Source organism: Sorex fumeus, unplaced genomic scaffold (genome assembly GCF_029834395.1).
Source record: "Sorex fumeus unplaced genomic scaffold, SorFum_2.1 ptg000115l, whole genome shotgun sequence".
NCBI classification, from domain to species: domain Eukaryota; kingdom Metazoa; phylum Chordata; class Mammalia; order Eulipotyphla; family Soricidae; genus Sorex; species Sorex fumeus.
In genome coordinates this window covers 2285976-2307257 of record NW_026606172.1, presented here as the reverse complement: position 1 = coordinate 2307257, position 21282 = coordinate 2285976, and the positions used below count along the sequence as shown (strand labels likewise).

At 42.3% G+C, this 21282-nt stretch overlaps 1 protein-coding gene across 4 annotated transcripts in view; it reads left to right on the top strand.

Annotated features, from left to right (window-relative positions):
- Positions 1–14533: 14533 nt before the first annotated feature.
- The window catches only part of ARL13B (ADP ribosylation factor like GTPase 13B), a 69145-nt gene continuing 62396 nt past the window's right edge, over positions 14534–21282 (top strand). For 3 of the 4 annotated variants that reach the window (XM_056135447.1, XM_056135445.1, XM_056135444.1), the window contains exon 1: positions 14534–14674. In XM_056135447.1, coding sequence (XP_055991422.1) covers positions 14628–14674 — 47 coding nt within the window. In that variant the 5' untranslated portion in view covers positions 14534–14627. The remainder of the gene's footprint in view (positions 14675–21282) is intronic. The other variant, XM_056135446.1, reaches the window with a different exon arrangement.

Below are 21282 nucleotides of genomic sequence, written 5' to 3'. Positions count from 1 at the left end.
CCCGAGCTTCTTCAAAGGGGATCTTATATAGGCCTTCACTGGCTGTTACAGCAAGGCCCGCACATTTCATAGCCAATAGATTTGTAACAACATATACTTTCTTTACCAATCCATTTAAAAGTACCTCACTCCTTAGCCTGTAGATTCAAAGATCAGCATTTATGTACATCGTACATCGATTGTCAGCACAAGCAAGGTTATAGCCGGAATCATTAAGCCTTAGGTAATCTCCCTTGACCATCCACATTTTGAGTTACCCAAGTCTGCAGGGTGCTTTAGTGAGACAATACACTCCAGGAAAGGGCAATTTCCCCTAGCCACTGCATCCTGAGTTATCCTTTACCCAAATCTGCAGGGTGCTTTACTGAGACAATACATTTCAGGAACAGTAAATACACCTGAATCCTGTCACACTTGGTTTAGAAAGAAGTTATGCCCTGTTCACATTCCAAGTCCCTTCTCCCCCAGGTACAAAGCAGCCAAGCAGTTTTACAGAAAGCAATGTTGCAAGTTAGCTGAAGCACGCAAAAATTTGATGCCCTAATATGGATTCTTTCAAAGGAAACCCAGGGTCAAATTAAGAAGAGGCAGATAGGAAACAATAGAAGAGTAGGGGCCAAGGGTCTCAGGTACGTTGGTGATGCAAAGGAGTGGGATAGCTATATATCCAAACCAGAGAGTCAACAACACCGAAAGCATTTAAACTGCAAACTTTCAAAAGTCTCAGTCAAGGTTAGAAGCTAGGGAAGGATGATGGGGGAGGGTAATCACCTAGGAATACTGGTGAAGGGAAATTGATACAGATTGGATTGCTGCAAAATGTTGCACATCTAAAACTCAACCATCAGTAACTTTGTAAATCACAAAGCACAGGGCTTACTCCTGGTTTTGCACTTAGGAATCACTCCTGGCAGGTCTCAGAGGATCTTATGAGCAACAGGGAATCAACTCAGGTGGGCTGCACTCTAGGTAAGTGCTTCATCTGCTATACTATCACTCTGGTGGCCCAGATTACAAATATCTAATAAAAAAACCTTCTAAAAAGAAAGAAATGCAGATATTGTAAGGGGTGTCTAAAGATGGCTCCTGGGAAAGACAAATGACTCCTTAGCCCTGAAATATTAAAATTTCAACAAAGCACAGTGAAAGAATTTATATGGTTTTCTCTGTACTAGCTGTGTTTACATAGCATAACTAACCATGTTTATAAGAAGTAAATTTGATTAACAAATAGGTTATTTTTACAATATTTGACACACTTTGGAGGAAAGAGTAATGAAAATTAACAATTTTCTGTAATTATATTTTATAGGCCTCAGATAATTACTCTCTTAATAATTTTTGTAGATTATTTTAACCCATAAACCAGAATGGATACCAGATTTTTTCTAGTGTATTGACTTATTTTCTTAATTGAGTCACAATTACAAAGATACACAGTTACAAAGTTGTTCAGGATTAGGTTTCAGTCATACAATGTTCCAACACCCATCCCTTCATCAGTGTATATTTACCGCCATCAAAGTCCCCAGTTTCTCGCCCTCTTCCCACCTGCTCACCTCTATGGATACCAAATTTGCCTGACACTTGATATATATGATTTCCTAAGATTCAATATTAATGTTTTTCCTTTTTGTCTTACACCGATTAAGAGAAAAACTTCATTTTTGAAAACTGTGCAAGCTGGAAAATGGAGAACTTGGTGTAAATCTCAAAATGATCATCTAAATGATGTGTCTGGACAAATGTCCTTAAGATTTTAAAAACTGATTATGGGAATTGAAACTGGGTAAAAAGAATTAGGAGAAGAAATCAACATGGGCAGTTAAATAAGCACAGAGGAGCACCTGTCTGCAGTAAACACATGACATTACATGACACCATTACTTGCAGGTTCATGGATCTGGTTTACAAACCAGGTTTTTAAAATACCAGCTGGAATCTAGTCCATAATGGAATAACATTAAAGTTTGCCTGTTTATTTTATTAAGAACCATCCTAACTGACATTGGGAAAACTGGTGGGTCCTATACAAAAATTAATTAATTAACTAAAAATCACTGTATCACTGTCACTGTCATCCTGTTGTTCATCGATTTCCTCGAGTAACGTCTCCTTCGTCCTAGCCCTGAGATTTTAGAAAGTGCCACAGTCGAGGCTCTTTCTGGGTCAGGAGAATGAGACCCATCATTGTTACTGGTTTTGGGCACATTGAATTCACCACAGGGAGTTTTCCAGACTCTGCTGTGTAGGCAGGATACTTTTGGTAGCCTGCCAGGTTCTTCAGAGTAAGAACCAGATAATAAGATGTCCCAGCTTCCGGGAGCTGGGTTTTATAGTCTCTGGGTCTTGGCCGTTGATGGGATTACATGGCGTCAGGGCAGTTGGTCAGTTGGTGGGTGTAACTCCTACATACTGGAAGATGGGGGATCTTGGTGGAGGAGGCCCAGTCCCAATCCAAGCAGGCTTGGAGATCTATGCCCCGGGTCCCGCATACCCTGGGCTCCTCTGCCAGTTTCTTCATGTGTGAGGCTCATTTGAGCGTGTGGAGAGTGGTCTTAATTAAAATAAAACAATTAAAATACATTCTTGATCAGAAAATTGTCCAATGTGCTAAAAAATATGTTTCTTCTCCTTCTTTTATTTTTAGTTTTGGGGATACACCTAGCAGTACTCAGGACTTAGTCCTGGCTCTATGCTCAAATGTCACAACAGTGCTTGGAGGACCATACTGTGTGCCAGGCAAGTGCCCTACCAGCTATATTATAATCCTATCCTCAAAACATGTTTCTTAGTAGACTCTAATGTCTTACTTAAATTATTATGCAATAATAAGCCAAATATCAAGTTAAATTTAGTATTAATAGTTATTAATGGTTTTTAAAATATACTGTTTGTTAAAATTTGCCAAAAGAATGATTAACAAATGTTTTCTCAACAGAAAGTTAGTGAAGATTTTTGTATCTCACCATGGAACCACTGAGCCCTAGTATAAGAAATTACTATAGGGTTAAAGCTTCTGTGTTGACACTTTGTTAATAGAGATTGGATGCCTTCTATATTATATCTAATCCAATCTGGTATGGTACTCCTGGTTTACCAGTATTGTAGAGTTTGAGAAGCCACTCCAGGAATTTTAAATGAGGTGATACAACTAAAGTTAAATTTTTAACTGGGTGATATTTGGGGGCATGTGTGTGAGATTGCCTCGACTTCTGGAAGTGCTGGGAGAAGGAGGGATGCAGCCCATCCCCACTCCGTGAAAACCTGGATATTTCGTCACAAAATCCACATACCTGAGTTTTTTAGCAGGTTAATTTCTGGGTGAGGCTTGTCCTGAGCAATGGAGTCCAACTGGAATCATGGAAGCAATTGTGGAGTGTGGGAGATTTTGGCTGCCGGGCCTTTGTTTGGGTGGGTGCTCACCCACCTCTCTCCGAGGTACCCTTGATGAACTCACCATTGCACAGGGTCTGGAAGAATCTCTATATCTTGTTGATCTCTCTTGAGATTTGTTTATGAGCCTCTCCGTCTGCCTCTTTCTAAATTGGCTTTTGCACTATGGTTTACAGTACCATGTTAAACATAGTACTTTACCACTTTTCAGCACTGCCTCTGCTTCCTGGTTAAAAGCTTTCCTCTATCATAGTAGTTGCCCCCTCCCTGTCCTAACCCCCAAAACCCCCAAGTGGCATGTTTCCTAGTGAAGGCCGGTTCTCATGTCTGTTTCCATTGTCTTTGGGCATTCACTATTCCAACATTATACTTCTTTATATTCCTCAAATGAGAGAGTTAATTCTGTGTTGGTCTTTTTCTTACTAACTTCACTCAGCATATTCCATTAAAGTACTACCAAACTGCTAATTTTATCTTTTCATATGGCTGAGTATTATTCCACTATTCCATTATATTTATGTACAAAGTTTCTTTGTCCAGTCATCGTTTGTTGGACAGTTAGTTTGTTTTCATATTTTGTCTATTATGGATAGTACTTCAAGGAACATGGGGGTACCAATCTCTTTTCTCCATTTTGTTTTTAGGGCCTTGGGGTATATTCCAAGAAGTGAGATTGTTGTGTCGGATGGAAGTCAATTCCTAGTTTTTCAAAGGAAGGTCCACATTGCTTTAGAGAAAGTCAGGACCATTTGGCATCGCCATCAACAGAGTATCATGCAGCCTCACCAATACTGGCTGTTCTTGTTATTTTTGATATGCCAGTCTCTGTGCTGTGAGTTTATATCACATTGTTGTTTTGATTTGCAGATTAGTGTTGCAGAGCACATGTTCATGTGTATTTTGGCCAGTTATATTTATTATTGGTGGAAGTTTTTTTGATGAGGTTGGATTTCTTTTCTTGTCAAATTTTTCCAGTGCTTTATATATCTTTGATATTAACCCTGTGACACAATCTCCTGCCCCCTGCGCCAGGCTGTCTTCACCGGGGACCTTCAGAGGGCATAGACTGAGTTTCATTCCATGTCCCAAGCAGAGCCTCTGCAGCTGAAAACTTCCAGAACCCAGCCACAGCCATGCTCAAGGTCACTCTCCACATGCTCGGACAAGCCTCATGCATGAAGGAAAAGGCAGAGGAACCCAGGTATGCAGGACCCGGGGCTGAGATCTCCAAGCCTGCTCAGATCGGAACTGGGCCTCCTCCACCCAGATCCTCCATTTACCAGTAGCTTGGCAGTCACATCCACAAACTACCCCCAGCACCATGTAATGCCATCAATGGCCAAGATCCAGAGACTATAAAACAAAGCTCCCGGAAGAGAGCGATGCAGTTTCTCCCTCTTGGAGAGCCCTGCAAGCTACCGAGTGTATCCTGCCCGCATGGCAGAGCCTGGCAAGCTACTCATGACATATTTGATATGTCAAAAACAGTAACATTAACAGGTCTCATTCCCCTGATCCTGAAAGAGTCTTCAATATGCCACTGGGCTATGCTAGTACGCGACAGAGACAAATGGAGACGTTACTGGCGCCCGCTCGAGCAAATCAATGAACAATGGGAAAACAAGTGATCCAAATGATTAATCCATTATCAGATAAATTATGGGCGAATAATCTCTTCCATTCTGTGGACTGTCTTTGGATTCTGGTCTTCATTTAAAGATAACTTTAGCGACAATGTCAGCTACATAGAAGAGTTCTGAATATGCTTTCCTCTGTGTGCCTTATGGATTAAGATCTATCAAGGTCTTTAATAATTTTTAATTTGAATTTTGAATATGGAATATAAGAAGTCTGAGTTCTCTTTTTCTGCATGTAGCTACCAGTTTTCCCAGCACCACTTGTTGAAGAGACTATCTTGCTCCACCTCATTTTTTTTTTGCTCTTTTATCGAAGATTAATTGATCAAATGCCTGTATCTGATGGTCTGTCTCTGTATTTTCAACTCTATCCCATTGATCTGAGGGTCTGTTTTAATTCCAGAACTGCAGTATAGTTTAAAGTTGGGGAAAGAGATGCCTTTCATCATTTTTTTCCTCCAAGAAAGCTGCTTAGATTTTAACCAAAACTTCCATGCCACCCTTACCCACTCAGTTTCTTATCTCCCTGTTGTTTGCATTTTTATTGGGATAGTCCCAGAAAAGTATTTTTTAGGACGAATTTGACTTTGAAATGTTTCCAGTGTATACAACTATATTTTGAGAGCCAACAACGGAGTCTGGTGTATAAACATTCAATTCATTGAAATTTAATAAGACAGACCCATGAATATTTATTACAAAAATTAAAAAAATAATTTACAGTAGTAAGATCAGGGCACATTTTATTTTCCTAAAATGTGAATTTTTTTTCACAATAGAATTAAAATATTTGGTTACACAAGAGGAAGAGGGATGAGAAGAGGGGTGAAGGAAATGAGGGGAGAGAGAGAGAGAGAGAGAGAGGGGAGAGGAGAGATGTGTTTGCCATAGAGGCAGGCTGAAAGATGTGGAGCAGGATGGAAACTTGACTTTGACTTTGAAATGTTTCCAGAGTTTACAACCATGTTTTGAGAGCCAACAATGGAGTCTGGTGTTGGTGGTCAGAAATGTATACTGGTGAATGGATGAGTGTTGAAACATTATATGACTGAAACCGAATCATAAACAACTTTGTAACTGTGTATCTTACAGTGATTCAATAAAAAAAATAAACAAAATAAAATAAAGAAACTTTAAAAAAAATTAAAATATTTGGTTAACTAAAGCCAGTGGTCAGGCTAACATACTTAAAATATTGTCATTGAGATCTGATCTTATTTTATTAGTTTATCTTTGCTTATATGTTTGTTTAGATAAGAGTGAATTACATGGTTGTACTTAAGAATGTTTTCCTTAAAGTGTTTATAAAATGCTTCTTTTCCACCAGGGAATGATTAAAAACCAACTGACATTTATAAAAAAAAAAAGATAAAGGACTGGAAAGAGAAACGAAGTGGCAGAGCACAAGACTAGAAAGGATGGCGTCTGAGTTGATTCCTTGATATCCATATGTTCCCATTATTCTGGTGGATGTGGTCTCTATATAAAAGGAAAAAAATTCTTAGATAAATAAAAAATAGATGTCATATGATTCAACAATTCTAGACATATATCAAAAGGAAGTATGTTAAAGAGGCTTTTGCACTCCTATAGTAATTTCAGCATTAGTGCAATTGCTAAGATATGAAAATAACATAATTGTCTGCAGATTAATAGAATAGAGGGAGAGCTCTAGGATATTCTGCGACAAAGTAGCACAGTTCTTGTCAGCAGTTGGAGTAGGGTAGGGACATTTGGAGAATCTGATTAAAGGGTACAGATTCCAAGTAAGGAGTTGAATAAGTTTGAAGATAAAATGAATAACTTAATGACTACATTTATTTATACTCTATTCACTGTCACTGTCCTCCTGTTGTTCATCAATTTGCTTGAGCGGGCCAGTAATGTCTCCATTGTGACAATTGTTACTGTGTTTGGCATATCGAATATGTCATGGGTAGCTTGCCAGGCTTTGCCGTGAGGGGCGGAGGAATCGAACCCAGCTCGGCCTGGCTGGCTGCGTGCAAGGCAAACGTCCTACCGCTGTGCTATCGCTCCAGCCCTATACTCTATTATATACTAAAATTTTGAGACTATTTGAAAAAAATGAACAAGCATAGGTCTTAATTGTTCTCACACAATAGCTTGGTTGTGGTTGAATAGTTTTATTTATAAATAGATGTATTTATAGATCATGTGATCACATAATATATTACAAGTGAATTTTATAAGTGAATTTTACTTCTATAAAGCTGAGATAGAGAGGAAAAGCCAAGAAATATTTATTATGATATTTTAAAGATATAACTATACACACAAACACACATATCAGTAGGACTTTGGAGGCAGCTGTCTCCAATGCATTGGGTCAGTATTCTATGCCATTTTAATTCTATAGGACTTCAAAATTAACATAGGCATCTACAATTACCATTGTTAGGAAAGAGAAAACATAGAAATTGTCTTTCCTTCCTTTTATTTATTGCAGCCTACACCTGGCAGTGCTCAGAACTTAGTCTTTTCTTTTTCTTTTTTTTTTTTTTTTTTTTTTTTGCTTTTTGGGTCACACTTGGCAATGCACAGAGGTTACTCCTGGCTCATGCACTCAGGTGTTACTCCTGGAGGTGCTTGGGGATGATATGGAATGCTGAAAATCGAACCCAGGGCAAGGCAAGGTGTGCAAGTGGTGGTGGCTGGTCCTGGAGGTCTTCGGCTGCCAAGACTCAGAGACTATAAAACCCAGCTCCCGGAAGAGAAGAGTGCAGTCTGCTCCCGCATCTGACTGTCCTCACTGGGGCCCCTTGGAGGGGAGCGGGTTGAGCTTTCCTCCCCACCCCGACCAGGGCTCTGGCAGTCGAAGACCTCCAGGACCAGCCACCACCATGCTGAGAACACTCTCCGCATACCTGAAGGTACCGGCAGAGGAACAAAGGCAAGCGGGTCCCGGGGCTGAGATCTTCAAGCCTACTAGGATCGGGGCTGAGCATCCTCCACCCAGATCCTCTGAATTCCAGTAGGCGGGGGTCACATCCACCAACTGGCCCCCTGGCGCCTGGTAATCCCATCAACGGCCAAGACTCAGAGACTATAAAAACCAGCTCCTGGAAGAGAAGAGTGCAGTCTCCTGCCCTGGCGCCTGGCTGTCCTCGCCAGGGCCCCTTGGAGCGGAGCGGGTTGAGCTTTCCTCCCCGCCCTGACCAGGGCTCCAGCAGCCGAAGACCTCCAGCCGAATTCAATATAGTACCATGGAAACTATAAATTCATTTAGGTTCAGGTGTATTCATGGAAGATAAAGATACTCCAAACTGCTAAAGAAATATCACATAATAAAATCTCTTCATCACAGAAGTAAAAATTTAATTCTCCAAGAGAACATGTATTTAAAAAAAATCAGAGAGAGATAATATTATATATATATATATATATAATTTTTTAGTTTGTTTTAGGAGAGGCTGGAGCGATAGCGCAGCAGGTAGGGCGTTTGCCTTGTATGTGGCTGACCAGGGTTCGATTCCTCTGCCCCTCTTGGAGAACCCAGCAAGCTACCGAGAGTATCCCACCTGCATGGCAAAGTCTGGCAAGCTGCCTGTGTTGTATTCGATATGCCAAAAACAGTAACAACAAATCTCACAATTTGTTGTGAGATGTTCCTCGAGCAAATTGATGAAAAATGGGAGGACAGTGTTTTAGGAGGGATTCATAAGCATTGCTGTTCAGGGATTATTTCTGACTTTGTGCTTAGCAGTGTGACCTCTGGTGATATTCAGAGTACCACATATGGTGCTTAAGATTTGAAGCAGGGTTAGTGGGTTGCATGGTTTAATCTCTCTGGCCCAAGGCCACATCTTGAAGCTGGATGAGTGAGATCAAAAGAGAACCAGAATAATACATAATTATTATTCTGTTTCTTATCAGTGAAATCAAAAGAGAACCAAAATAATACATAATTATGATAGGTAAAATAACTATTCAAAGACTTTTGAATAGTTAACTGTACCACATGGTATTAAATGATGAAAAAAATTGAAAAATAGCTTGATACTTAGGAAGCCAAAAATTACATATAAAAATGCATTTTTAATGCTTTGATTGGATAAAAAAATCAATTGTAGTAATTGATAAAAAAATGAACAACAAAAATAGTGCATTAGAGTTTGTGAATTACTAAGATAGTGATACAGGTATGAATGTCAGAAATTAGCAAAATAGTACTATCTTGGTGTAGGATAACACTGTTCTGTCCTTCCTGCATAACCTCAGGAATAGTTGATAGTTTATTGGACTGAGGAAAAGAGAAAAACACCTTAAGAGGTATCTTGCCCTTGAGCAGTCAGAAAGGGCTTTCTTATGTTGATTTGGCTACCTGACTGGGTGGAGTGTCAGCCCAGACTAGAAGGGAGCTGGAGAATGAAAGAGCAGGGCTGAAAGATGGACTACCGAGAGACTAGCAAGGAGAACGTGTGCTTGAGAGAATCTAGGCCCTCCATAACATAAATTTCTTCTATGGGATAAACTTCCTTGTAATAAACTGCTACAAAGATCAACCGGTCTGGCCCTCATCTCTTCCTTCATCTGCCCTTGGCCAACAGCCGTCCCGATGCAGGCCACACACAGCAGCTCTAGGGCACCGAACGCCGGCAGTGAGATAGAGCTGTCCAGAAAGCCTGCGAACACACAACCTTCAGCGTGCGTAGTTTTTTATACCTTGGCTTATAGTTAAGAACCATTTTCTGCACTATCCTCTTACACATACCTCACCCTGGGTTTCTAAGCAAAGATTCAGGGATGAAACAGGAGGTTTCATATATAGGTAGAATATATAGAAATTGTTCGATCAAGGAGAAATTATTAAAATAATAGGGTTTCAGGAAAGTTAAAAAAGTTCAAGGCAAGGAGTTAATCTTGGAAGGAGATCTTAAAATATTAGAAAATGAGATGATACAGGAAAAGCAGGGGTGAGGAGAATTTGTCAAGGCATCATCTAACTTTATGTTCCCCACAGATTTATTGCAAAATAACAGATTACCGAGGTGGAAAATGACAACAGTGCATAAGAGCACTAGAAGTTTAGAGAAAGAGACAAAATGATAATTGCTTTAAATGTTTATAGGGTACGTGATATCAATTTTAAGATTTATCTACTATGCTAGAATTTTCACTTGAACTTTAATTCTCTCTTTTTATTATTTCAGCATACCTAAAAAGTATGTACTTTCAGTCTCGTTCTGCAGATGGATACTTGTGTTCAGGACACAAACAGTAAGAAAAATATTTGAGTTTTAACTAAGATTACTCAAGAACCCACTGTGCGGGCCCTTTGAGTGGATGAAAGGTTTTAACCTCCTTATATTATATATAGATAGATATTATATACACATGTATTTGCATATATACATATAATTATATATACACATAATTATAAACTATATATTATACTTTATTCTATAAAATAAAAAGTACTTTAAAATTTTAGAATTTAGTTCCAAATTATTGCTTCCCTCTAGATAACATGGGCTTCTCAGTTTCTCTCTCTTTTTTCTCTCTCTGTTTCTCTCTTAAACATAGTTTTAATATGTGAAATAAATAGAAGCAGAATACAGTCCCCACCTATCATGTACTTAGTATAAAAAGACATGGAGATGTTTAACTCTAAAGCAAAAACTTGTTATAATATAGCTAGGTGTTCACAATCCCTACAATGCAGAAACCATAAATCTAAATAAGAAATGACAAAATCATGCAGTTTGCTGCTACTGGATGAATCTGAAGACTATTATGCTGAGTGACATCAGCCAAAAGGAGATGGACAGATACATCCGAGGGATATAAAACAGCAAAGGAAGGAAATAACAAATGACCCCAAACAACAGAACCTGTGAGCTGAGCTTATCATGATTGGAAGGTTGAGGTAAAGGTAAAGGTAAAGGTCCTCCCGTTGTTCATCCATTTGCTCGAACAGGCTCAGTAACGTCTCCTTTGCAAAAACAATAGCATAGGATATGTCACAAACAAAAAACAAGCAAAGAAATGTCCAGGGAAGAGTGCACATCAAAATTTTAGTTCTGCTTATATTTGACTGGTGAGTGTGAAATTGTATTTTCTTCATCTTGTTCCTTTTTTTCTTTCACATTGTCTGCAGGAACTTTTCATTTCATTTCATTTCATCATCCTGTTAATCGTCGATTGCCTCGAGCAGGCCCCAGTAACGTCTCTTTCATCCTAGCCCTGAGATTATATTCAGGGCTCTTTAGGAGAATGAGACCCATCATTGTTACTGGTATTTGGCATATTTGGTAGGCCACGGGGAGTTTGCCAGACTCTGCCCTGTGGGCAGGCTACATTCGACAGCCTGCAAGTTTGTCCAAAGTAGGAATGAGATAATAAGATGTCATAAAAAGATGTCCTGATAAGGTTCCGGGATCTGGATTTTATAGTCTCTGAGTCTTGGCCGCTGATGGGATTACACGGCGCCAGGGGGCCAGGTGGTGGGTGTGACCCCCGCCTACTGGAATTTGGAGGATCTGGGTGGAAGATGCTCGACTCCAATTCGAGTAGGCTTGGAGGTCTCGGCCCCGGAACCCGCGTGGCTTTGTCCCTCTGCCAGTACCTTCAGGTGTGCGGAGAGTGGTCTCAGCATGGTGGTGGCTGGTCCTGGAGGTCTCCGGCTGCCGTAGCCCTGGCCGGGGCGGGGAGGAAAGCTCAACCCGCTCCCCTCCAAGGGACTCCGGGAAGGAACACCGAGGAGCAGGGGCAGAGACTGCACTGCTCTCGTCCGGGATCTGGATTTTATAGTCTCTGAGTCTTGGCCGCTGATGGGATTACACGGCGCCAGGGGGCCAGGTGGTGGGTGTGACCCCCGCCTACTGGAATTTGGAGGATCTGGGTGGAAGATGCTCGACTCCAATTCGAGTAGGCTTGGAGGTCTCGGCCCCGGAACCCGCGTGGCTTTGTCCCTCTGCCAGTACCTTCAGGTGTGCGGAGAGTGGTCTCAGCATGGTGGTGGCTGGTCCTGGAGGTCTCCGGCTGCCGTAGCCCTGGCCGGGGCGGGGAGGAAAGCTCAACCCGCTCCCCTCCAAGGGACTCCGGGAAAGAACACCGAGGAGCAGGGGCAGAGACTGCACTGCTCTCGTCCGGGATCTGGATTTTATAGTCTCTGAGTCTTGGCCGCTGATGGGATTACACGGCGCCAGGGGGCCAGGTGGTGGGTGTGACCCCCGCCTACTGGAATTTGGAGGATCTGGGTGGAAGATGCTCGACTCCAATTCGAGTAGGCTTGGAGGTCTCGGCCCCGGAACCCGCGTGGCTTTGTCCCTCTGCCAGTACCTTCAGGTGTGCGGAGAGTGGTCTCAGCATGGTGGTGGCTGGTCCTGGAGGTCTCCGGCTGCCGTAGCCCTGGCCGGGGCGGGGAGGAAAGCTCAACCCGCTCCCCTCCAAGGGACTCCGGGAAGGAACACCGAGGAGCGGGGGCAGAGACTGCACTGCTCTCGTCCGGGATCTGGATTTTATAGTCTCTGAGTCTTGGCCGCTGATGGGATTACACGGCGCCAGGGGGCCAGGTGGTGGGTGTGACCCCCGCCTACTGGAATTTGGAGGATCTGGGTGGAAGATGCTCGACTCCAATTCGAGTAGGCTTGGAGGTCTCGGCCCCGGAACCCGCGTGGCTTTGTCCCTCTGCCAGTACCTTCAGGTGTGCGGAGAGTGGTCTCAGCATGGTGGTGGCTGGTCCTGGAGGTCTCCGGCTGCCGTAGCCCTGGCCGGGGCGGGGAGGAAAGCTCAACCCGCTCCCCTCCAAGGGACTCCGGGAAGGAACACCGAGGAGCGGGGGCAGAGACTGCACTGCTCTCGTCCGGGATCTGGATTTTATAGTCTCTGAGTCTTGGCCGCTGATGGGATTACACGGCGCCAGGGGGCCAGGTGGTGGGTGTGACCCCCGCCTACTGGAATTTGGAGGATCTGGGTGGAAGATGCTCGACTCCAATTCGAGTAGGCTTGGAGGTCTCGGCCCCGGAACCCGCGTGGCTTTGTCCCTCTGCCAGTACCTTCAGGTGTGCGGAGAGTGGTCTCAGCATGGTGGTGGCTGGTCCTGGAGGTCTCCGGCTGCCGTAGCCCTGGCCGGGGCGGGGAGGAAAGCTCAACCCGCTCCCCTCCAAGGGACTCCGGGAAGGAACACCGAGGAGCGGGGGCAGAGACTGCACTGCTCTCGTCCGGGATCTGGATTTTATAGTCTCTGAGTCTTGGCCGCTGATGGGATTACACGGCGCCAGGGGGCCAGGTAATATTAACTCCTGGGAATCTGCTTTCTTGACTCAGTTGCTCTTAGTTCCTAGCACCCCAAAAGCAGGGTCCTGATGAGGTCCCGCGGGCTGCGCGGTCTCGGCCGCGGCGGCGGCGGCGGTGGCGGCGACCCCCGCCGGGGTCATGATCCCCCCCGCCCCGGGCGGCTGCAGCAGGGGTGTCCGACCCCCCGGGGGGCCCGATCCGCCCGCGGCCCGCCGCTCTGGGGCTGGGGGAGCGCGGGCCCGGGCCCTCCTCTCCCCCCGCCCCCGCCGCCTCTCGGCGCGGCCACCGCCGCCGCTGCGAGCCCGAGCCCTCGAGGCCGGAGACCCGGCGGCGGCAGCGCGGCCTCAACTTTAATCTGTAATTTTTGAAATAGTCACTTATTTGCCTCTTCCCTACTGGCAAATATCATAAATTCCATTCCCCAGTTTATGTAACAAAGAGTCAACGTTATACAGATTCAAGCATATGAACTCTCATATGACCTATTGAGATAGTTACAAGTGAGTCTCCCTTGTCTTTAACTTACAGTAATTGCCTCAGTGTATTGTTTCTGTAGCCGTGCAGCCAGAGTCTGTGGGACTCCCACAGGATTGTCATCCCTGCTGCATAAAACAAAACCAAACAAGTACAAGATCGGAGATATGTGCACCTCATCTGGAGATGGAGACAGACGAGGATCAGCACCCTCAGAGGATAACACACTTTAGACAGGTGTACGTGTAAGTCTGGCCTGAAACCTGTCAGGGATCCCTCCAGTAGCTCATCTCCGGACGCTCTCGTTGCCTAGTTACAGAAACTTCCATCATCTCCGTCTCCACCTCCTTCTAGGCCACGCCTCTTTTTTTCCCCCTTTCTTCTCTTGGGCTGGGGCGGGAAGCTAAAACCTTTCAGCCACTCAAAGACCCTCATCAGCAGATCCTCGAACGATGATTGGCGCAGGGCAGGGGCGTTGCTTGGGGGGCGGGCCTTCCGCGCCCGGGGAAACGTCAGCACGTTGACGCGGGGGTTTCTATGGCCGGGTCCCGCTAACCGTGCTCGGGCTTGTGTGTCTGCGTCTTTAGTCGACTTGCCCCGGGCTCCGGGGGCGATCGCCGCGCGCTCGCGGGCCGGCGCGGGGAGCGGGGCTTGGCGCTTGGTCTGACCGCCTGCACCTTTTCCTGGCCTCTCCTTTGGTTTTATCTGTTTCGGAAGAGCCCTTTGGGGGGGATTGTTTTTCTTTTTCTTTTCTAAGTCGACGGAGGCCCCCGGGGTTCGGCCTGGGTCACTAGGGGCTCCATCCTCTCTCCAGCATCGAATGGGAGGCGGCAGGAGGAGCGGCCGGGGGTGTCCAGTCTGATGGCCAATTGCTGCAGCTGGTTCAAGCAGTGGCGGGAGCCCGTCAGGTAAAGCCAGAACCGGTTGAACTGTAGGGGACGGTGGGTGGCGGTTCAGGGACCGGCCGGGCACCGCCTCTCCCCTGCACCGGGGCCTTTGCTCAGGCCTCCAGGATGCTGTTTTGCTCGGGGTTTGATTTGTCCCGGGAGAGAGGGGGATAGAATTTTTTCCAAAGTTGGAGAGAGAGAGAGAGAGAGAGAGAGAGAGAGAGAGAGAGAGAGAGAGAGAGAGAGAGAGAGAGAGGAGAGAATTCATGATTAGAAACTATTCCTTGTCTATTTCACTCCTGAAGCTTTCAGAAGTAATGAGAATTAATCATAAAACAAAAGAGCAGACACAAGGGATGCAGTTTTCATCACATCCGCATGCCCCTCCTTTCCTCCCCCCCCACCCCAAACAAACAAAAAGCCTCTATTTTGTTTGAGGACTCGGGCTTGAAATCTGGCTCTACTACTTAATAATTATAAGATCTAGCCACCGGGGGCCCCACCTTCCTTATATATTATGTAAGGGCGAAACTACCTGTGCCTAAGGAGTGTCGTAGTAATTGACAACTGCTGGCAACGGTTTTATCTGTTGTATGTATAACTACTATTTCCATTTGTAATCTCGTTCATAATCCTTTTGCTTTCAAGATGCTAGTTTTTCATCTTTCATCATTTCGACATGCTATTACTACTCAATACCTGTTATTCACTTATGCATACATTTCTCAACAAGCTTTTTTTTTTTTAAAAAAAAAAAGCACAAACCAAGCTCTGTGCCAGAAAGAAGTCTGTGTAAATGATGCTTTTGAAATTGATGTATAGTTCTACTGGCAAACAAGTATCTGGTCTGCTACTCCTTGGAGTGTTTATTTTCTGTGCTTTGTCTCTGGAGTTAGGTCAAAGGTAAATTAAAACAATGTCTTATTAAAAATTGATAACAAAATAACATATTGAATTGAGATTCTTTGTCTAATATCATAGGTTTTTGAAAAGTTTATTATGTAAAGGAAAAAGTATCAGTCTTTTTTTAGTTTGATTTTGTTGAAATAACAGCCTTTGCATATATTGTGTTAAAATGTAATGGCAAAATTAATTTTGATGTTTGTTTTCATTTTAAAAAGTGTTGTTATGAAAAAGTTTCAATTAGAAAATTTGAAACATGTGGCTGGCATTGTATTTTCTTTGGGCCTCTACCATCCTGAGGTAAAGTTTCTTAAACTGTGGGTTGCAACCTCAAATGAGGTGGCATCATTTTAAAAAGTTTATTTTAAAAATAAATTTCTTTATGATTTTTATAAGTATTTGATTTGTATTTCTATTTTATATAACTATTCCTGGGGTGAGCATCTTTATATATCTTTATCTTTACATACCTGTATGCCATAAGTAAACATCATTCCAAATAATGATGGATAGAATTCATTGTCACTTAGCTAGAAAACAAGTTGGACATTTATTGTTTAAGTACCTCATTCAAGCCCTGGCTTATAATAGTGGTTTAATAAGTATTTGTGAAATGTTGTTTGTGTTTGATCACTCCTTAGCAACAATCATCTTAAAGTAAAGAATATTACCAAGTAATTCAATTTACTGGAATAAATCAAGGGTGAGCAACCTGAGTTTTAAAAAACACTATCATATTATGTGCCTTTTTTTTTTGGTCACACCTGGTGATGTTCAGGAGTTACTTCGACTCTGCACTGAGGAATTACTATTGGCAGTGTTGGCAGACCATATGGGATGCTGGGGAACAAACCCTGATTGGCCGCGTGCAAGGCAAATGCCCTACCCACTGTACTATCACTCTGGCCATCATAGTATGTACTTTTATGATGTAGTTAGTACTTTTAAGGAAAACATTTTTTTTTTTTTGCATTTTAATTTTTTTCTCTTTTTTTTTTTTGACTTTGGGTCACAGTTGGTGGTGCTTAAGCCTCACTTCTGGTTCTGTGCCCAGGAATCACTTCTGGCGGTGCTTAATGTAGTATATGGGGTGCTGGGAGTCAAACCCTAGTCAGCCATGTGCTAGGCAAAAGCACAAGCTGCTGTACTATTGTTTCCATGCCTCTTTCTGTAAAATTTTTAAAATAAAATCTCTGCTGCTCCTTAGTGAAATTGCTTTATGTTTTTTTTTTCTTTTTCAATTTGTTTGCAAATGTGACAATTGATTGTCAGAGAAAAGAGGATTATTTCTAACACTCCAATATAATAATGCCTTGCACCCTTTGGACTTACCCATGTGTCCTCACTTAAATTTTCTCCCAATGACTTATTCTCGAGATGGATCATGGATTAGATATACTATTCAGAATATGTAAGAAGGACAAGACAGGAGCCAGAGATCAGGTGAATCACCAGTCCATACCAAAGGTGAGGACAGAATGCCAGAGAATTCAGTAGCCTCGCTACTGATCAAGCTGTATACCATTGTTGAGTGCCAGTCAGAAACCGAACCTGTCCCTTTCAGTCACATAAATCAATCTTGATAGACAAATAAACAAGGCCTTACATAACAGTGCTTTGCCTCTGGAGAAGAAATGTAATATAGTGTTTGATCCCCTCCTTTGTCATTGTTGTTATTTTGGGCCACACCTGGCAATGCTTAGGGGTTACTTCTGGCTCTGCACTTGGGAATTACTCCTGGTGGAGCTTGTGGGACGAGTGGAAAATCTGGGTTTGTTGTGTCCAAGATGAGGGCCCTACCCGCTCTACTTTTGCTCCAGCCCCTGTTCCCTTCATTTTAATTGAAGTGCTGTGACTTACAGTACCATTATCATTAATGCATGTGTAATTCTATCATCGTACCCACGATCAGTGCCCACTTCCCCTCTGCCAGTGCCCTATGAAGTCCTCCCATTCATCATGCTTTCTTCTTCGAGATAGTATAAAGATCAAAATTAGGAATTAACTTTGGTTTTATCAAAGTTAAACCTTAGTGATCTATTTATATTTTTTCGGGGGGATGGGCATTGAGCTTGGGGAACACACCAGTGGTGGGCAGGATCTGCACTCAGGGGTTACTCCTGACAGGGCTCAAGGGACCTTCTGGAGTGTGGGGGATTGAACCTGGGTTGACCGTTTGCAAGGCGAGTGCCCTACCCACTGTACTATCATCCAGCCCCCTAAGGCACAGTCTTTATTCTGAGTTCATCAGTTTTTATATTGTTTTCCCCCCTTTATTTCTTCCTTTCTAAATATCTTGATCATGGTATCTTCCCTACCAGCTAAATATTTAGTGTCCAGTCTGGGATTCCACTTTGCACAGATCATACTCTTTGACCTCCTCTGCGTAACATTTCTTCAGTCTTTCCCTATATGATAAATGTTTGATACTTTGTTGAAGAATACTTGCCAGGTACTTTGTAGACTACTTTTCAGTTTGCCTGTCTAGTGTTTTCTTGTGATTTGATCAAGGTATTGTTGATTATAAGGCAGAATACCAAAGAAAATGTTTCCTTGGTATATTGTGTCAAACTGTGTGTGATGCTGAAAAGTGATATGAATAATAGTAACTTTGACCACTTGGCTTACATTGGTATCTGCTGGATATCTCAATGTAATATTTTGAGTCAAACTTAATTGCACTTTCACATGCCCCCAATTCCTTGTTAAGGGTAGATAATTAATAATTAGTAGCATTTTGAGTGAGAAAATCTCTGCAAGTACTTGATGCTTTGCATATAGTAGTTACTAAGTGGTACCTGTGGTCCTAGGAGGCAAGTGCCAATTAGTAAATTACCCTCCTCAATTCACTTTGTACTTACCAATTTAGATATCCTCCCTTCATCCCTTTTCTATATTAGTAGAAGAAAGGATCTTTTTTTTTTCTCTATCCAAGTCTAATTCTTGTCTGTGCTCTACATTCTTTCCATTCCATTGATTTGAAAATTTTCTTTCATTTCTCATCTTGGTAGATGCCAGAGATCACAGAGAGAACTAGAATATAAGAATAAATAAACTTTTATTTAAGTCTGCCACATTCAGACTTGAATAAAGTCTTTAATGGCTGTACTATCTTTCCAGCACACCACATGCATAATTTGCAGTTTTTCTTTGCTCTTGTTTCTTAGACTTGTCCATCGTATTTGACTTATTTCAGAGATTTCAGTATATCCATGAAACCTCAACAAATAAAATACTGTCCATAATTGGTATAGACTATGAGTCTAAGGTAAATACCAAGTTCAAAGGGTTGAAATGACAATGTAAAATGTCTCATTAACAAACCTTCATGTTGATTACGTATTGAGATAGTCATCTTTAAGATATTTTGAGTTAAATAAAATATGTTCTTAAAGTTAATTTTACCTGTTTAATCTTGTACTTGGCTATTAGGAAATTTAAGATTATATATATGGCTCATATTACATATCTTTCAGTAATATCGAGTTGTCCTATTCCAACTGAACTTTAATTTTACCCTTTAAGTCTTTTTTTCTTCTTCTTATTGCGGTTACAGACTTTACAGTAGCGATCATATGTATGCTTTTGACTGCTTCACACCCACCAACAAAGTGGCTGTATCCCATCACTACTGTCTCTAGGTCCCTTGTCATCTGCCCCTCCCTCTCCTACTCTGTTTTCTCATTTCTGTTTGTTGCTGGCCAACTTCTTGTTGGCAATTACTTGCATGGTCTATATAAAGATAAATGATAGGCTAAAAGAACTTTGAACTATCAAGACATGCTACATAAATTCAAAGCTTTGTGTACTGCAGATGTTGGCAAAAACTGAAACCATTTATTTCTGAGTTGCATAATTTGAAGCAGTTACCAAAAAAGATACTTTATTTTCTAAAAACTTACAGTGTTGGGCTGGAGCAATAGCACAGTGCATAGGGCATTTGCCTTGCACTCGGCGGACCTGAGTTCAATTCCTCTGCCCCTCTCGGAGAGCCCGGCAAGTTACAAAGAGTATCCCGCCCGCATGGCAAAGCCTGGCAAGCTGAATTCAATATGCCAAAAACAGTAACAACAAGTCTCACAATGGACATGTTACTGGTGCCCGCTGGAGCAAATCGATGAACAAAGGGAGGACAGTGCTACAGTGCTACAGTGTTTTGATATGTTCATCTCTTCCGTGGAAAATACTCAGTGCTGCAGTCTCATTGCTCTCATTTCTTTTAAACTACAACTTCAAGGTGTTTCGGGTTTCATTCTCTCCTTTTCTGGGCTCTTCTCCTATTGGTGCTCTTACTGGCTTCCCTTGATCTATTTTCAATTGTTTTAACTACCACATTTTGGTCTCGGAAAACCACTCTGGATCTCTCTGCCAGTTCTAGTCTTCAACAGTGAGAGGAACACCATGCCGACATGGGTAAAACTGAACTCACTCATCTTCCTCCATAATCTGCCCCCTGCCTATCTCGCTGGTCTGATCCTGTGAATGCTATGTCTTTAATTTTATGCCTAAGAAAAATGGCTGTTGTTGAGCATTGATTCTGTAGCTCTGTCATTGTGTATTCATTTGTATTAATTTCTTCCCACATGTTCATTCATGGATACTGTTATTCCATTTTATCAATAAAATTTTGAGAAAGTGAATATGTCTCAGACCATCTAGCTTAGAAGTGGCAGGTCTGGGACTTGAGCACACTTCTGCCTGATGCCAAGTTGTGGCTTCCGTGAGAGTGCTCACAATCCCTATTATATTATTTTGAACTAGTATAAATGTACTGTACTTTGCTCAGTATCATAATGGCCTCTCCATCTCAGCCTAGAAAATTTGATCTATCATTATAGCTTCAGAGATTACTATAATTAAAGTGAAGTGATCGCTTTTAACTTCTGGGAGGATCACATGAATAAACATTAATTATTTTTTAATCTTGGTTCTTTTTCTTTTCTTTTTTGTTCTCTGTTTTCTGTGCTGAGAAGGACTTCACGGATGTGAGGCATGTGCCTTACCACTGAGGCACATTTCTTACCCAAAATAGGATTTTTAGTTAGAAGTATGTTATATTGAATATGTTATATTGAATTATGACTCTCCTGAGTCTAACAAGTGTGTTTTTCTTTTGTGGAAGGCTCTCTTACTAAGGTGTGCTCTTAACCCCAAGTTTAGCAATTCTTTCTTTTTTTCCCTCTCAGGAATGATTGAGACACCTTGATTTGCAAAGTTGTTCATATTAAAGTTGTTAGGCATGCAACATTCCAACACCAAACTCACCACCAATGTCCCCTTCCCCCCTACCAGTATCCCCAGGTTCCCTCCCACCCTTCAGCCTGTCCCCTTGGCAGGTACATGACAAATTTATTTTATATTTCGTGGTCCAAGAAAGCTTAAATAAGTGGAACATAGAATTATCAGAAAGTAAATCAAAAACAGTAATGAAGTGATGATTCATTGCTATATGTTTTTAACTTTTCTTAATTTAGTTGGGGACAACGATATGCACCATTAGTGAATGCTGTATTCAGTACCATATGATAGATAAGTTTCTCATATCATTTAAAGGAGCTCTTTGAGCATTTCTTGCAAAACTAATTTCAAGACTTTACCAGAGTTGTTGCCTCTCCATAAGGCTCTGGGTAGTTCCGTCAGATCTGAATGATCATGTAGCTGAATAAAGTATTCCTGTTGAGAGGTACATTTCATTTAGTTTTTGTACTATATCCTTCCATATTCTT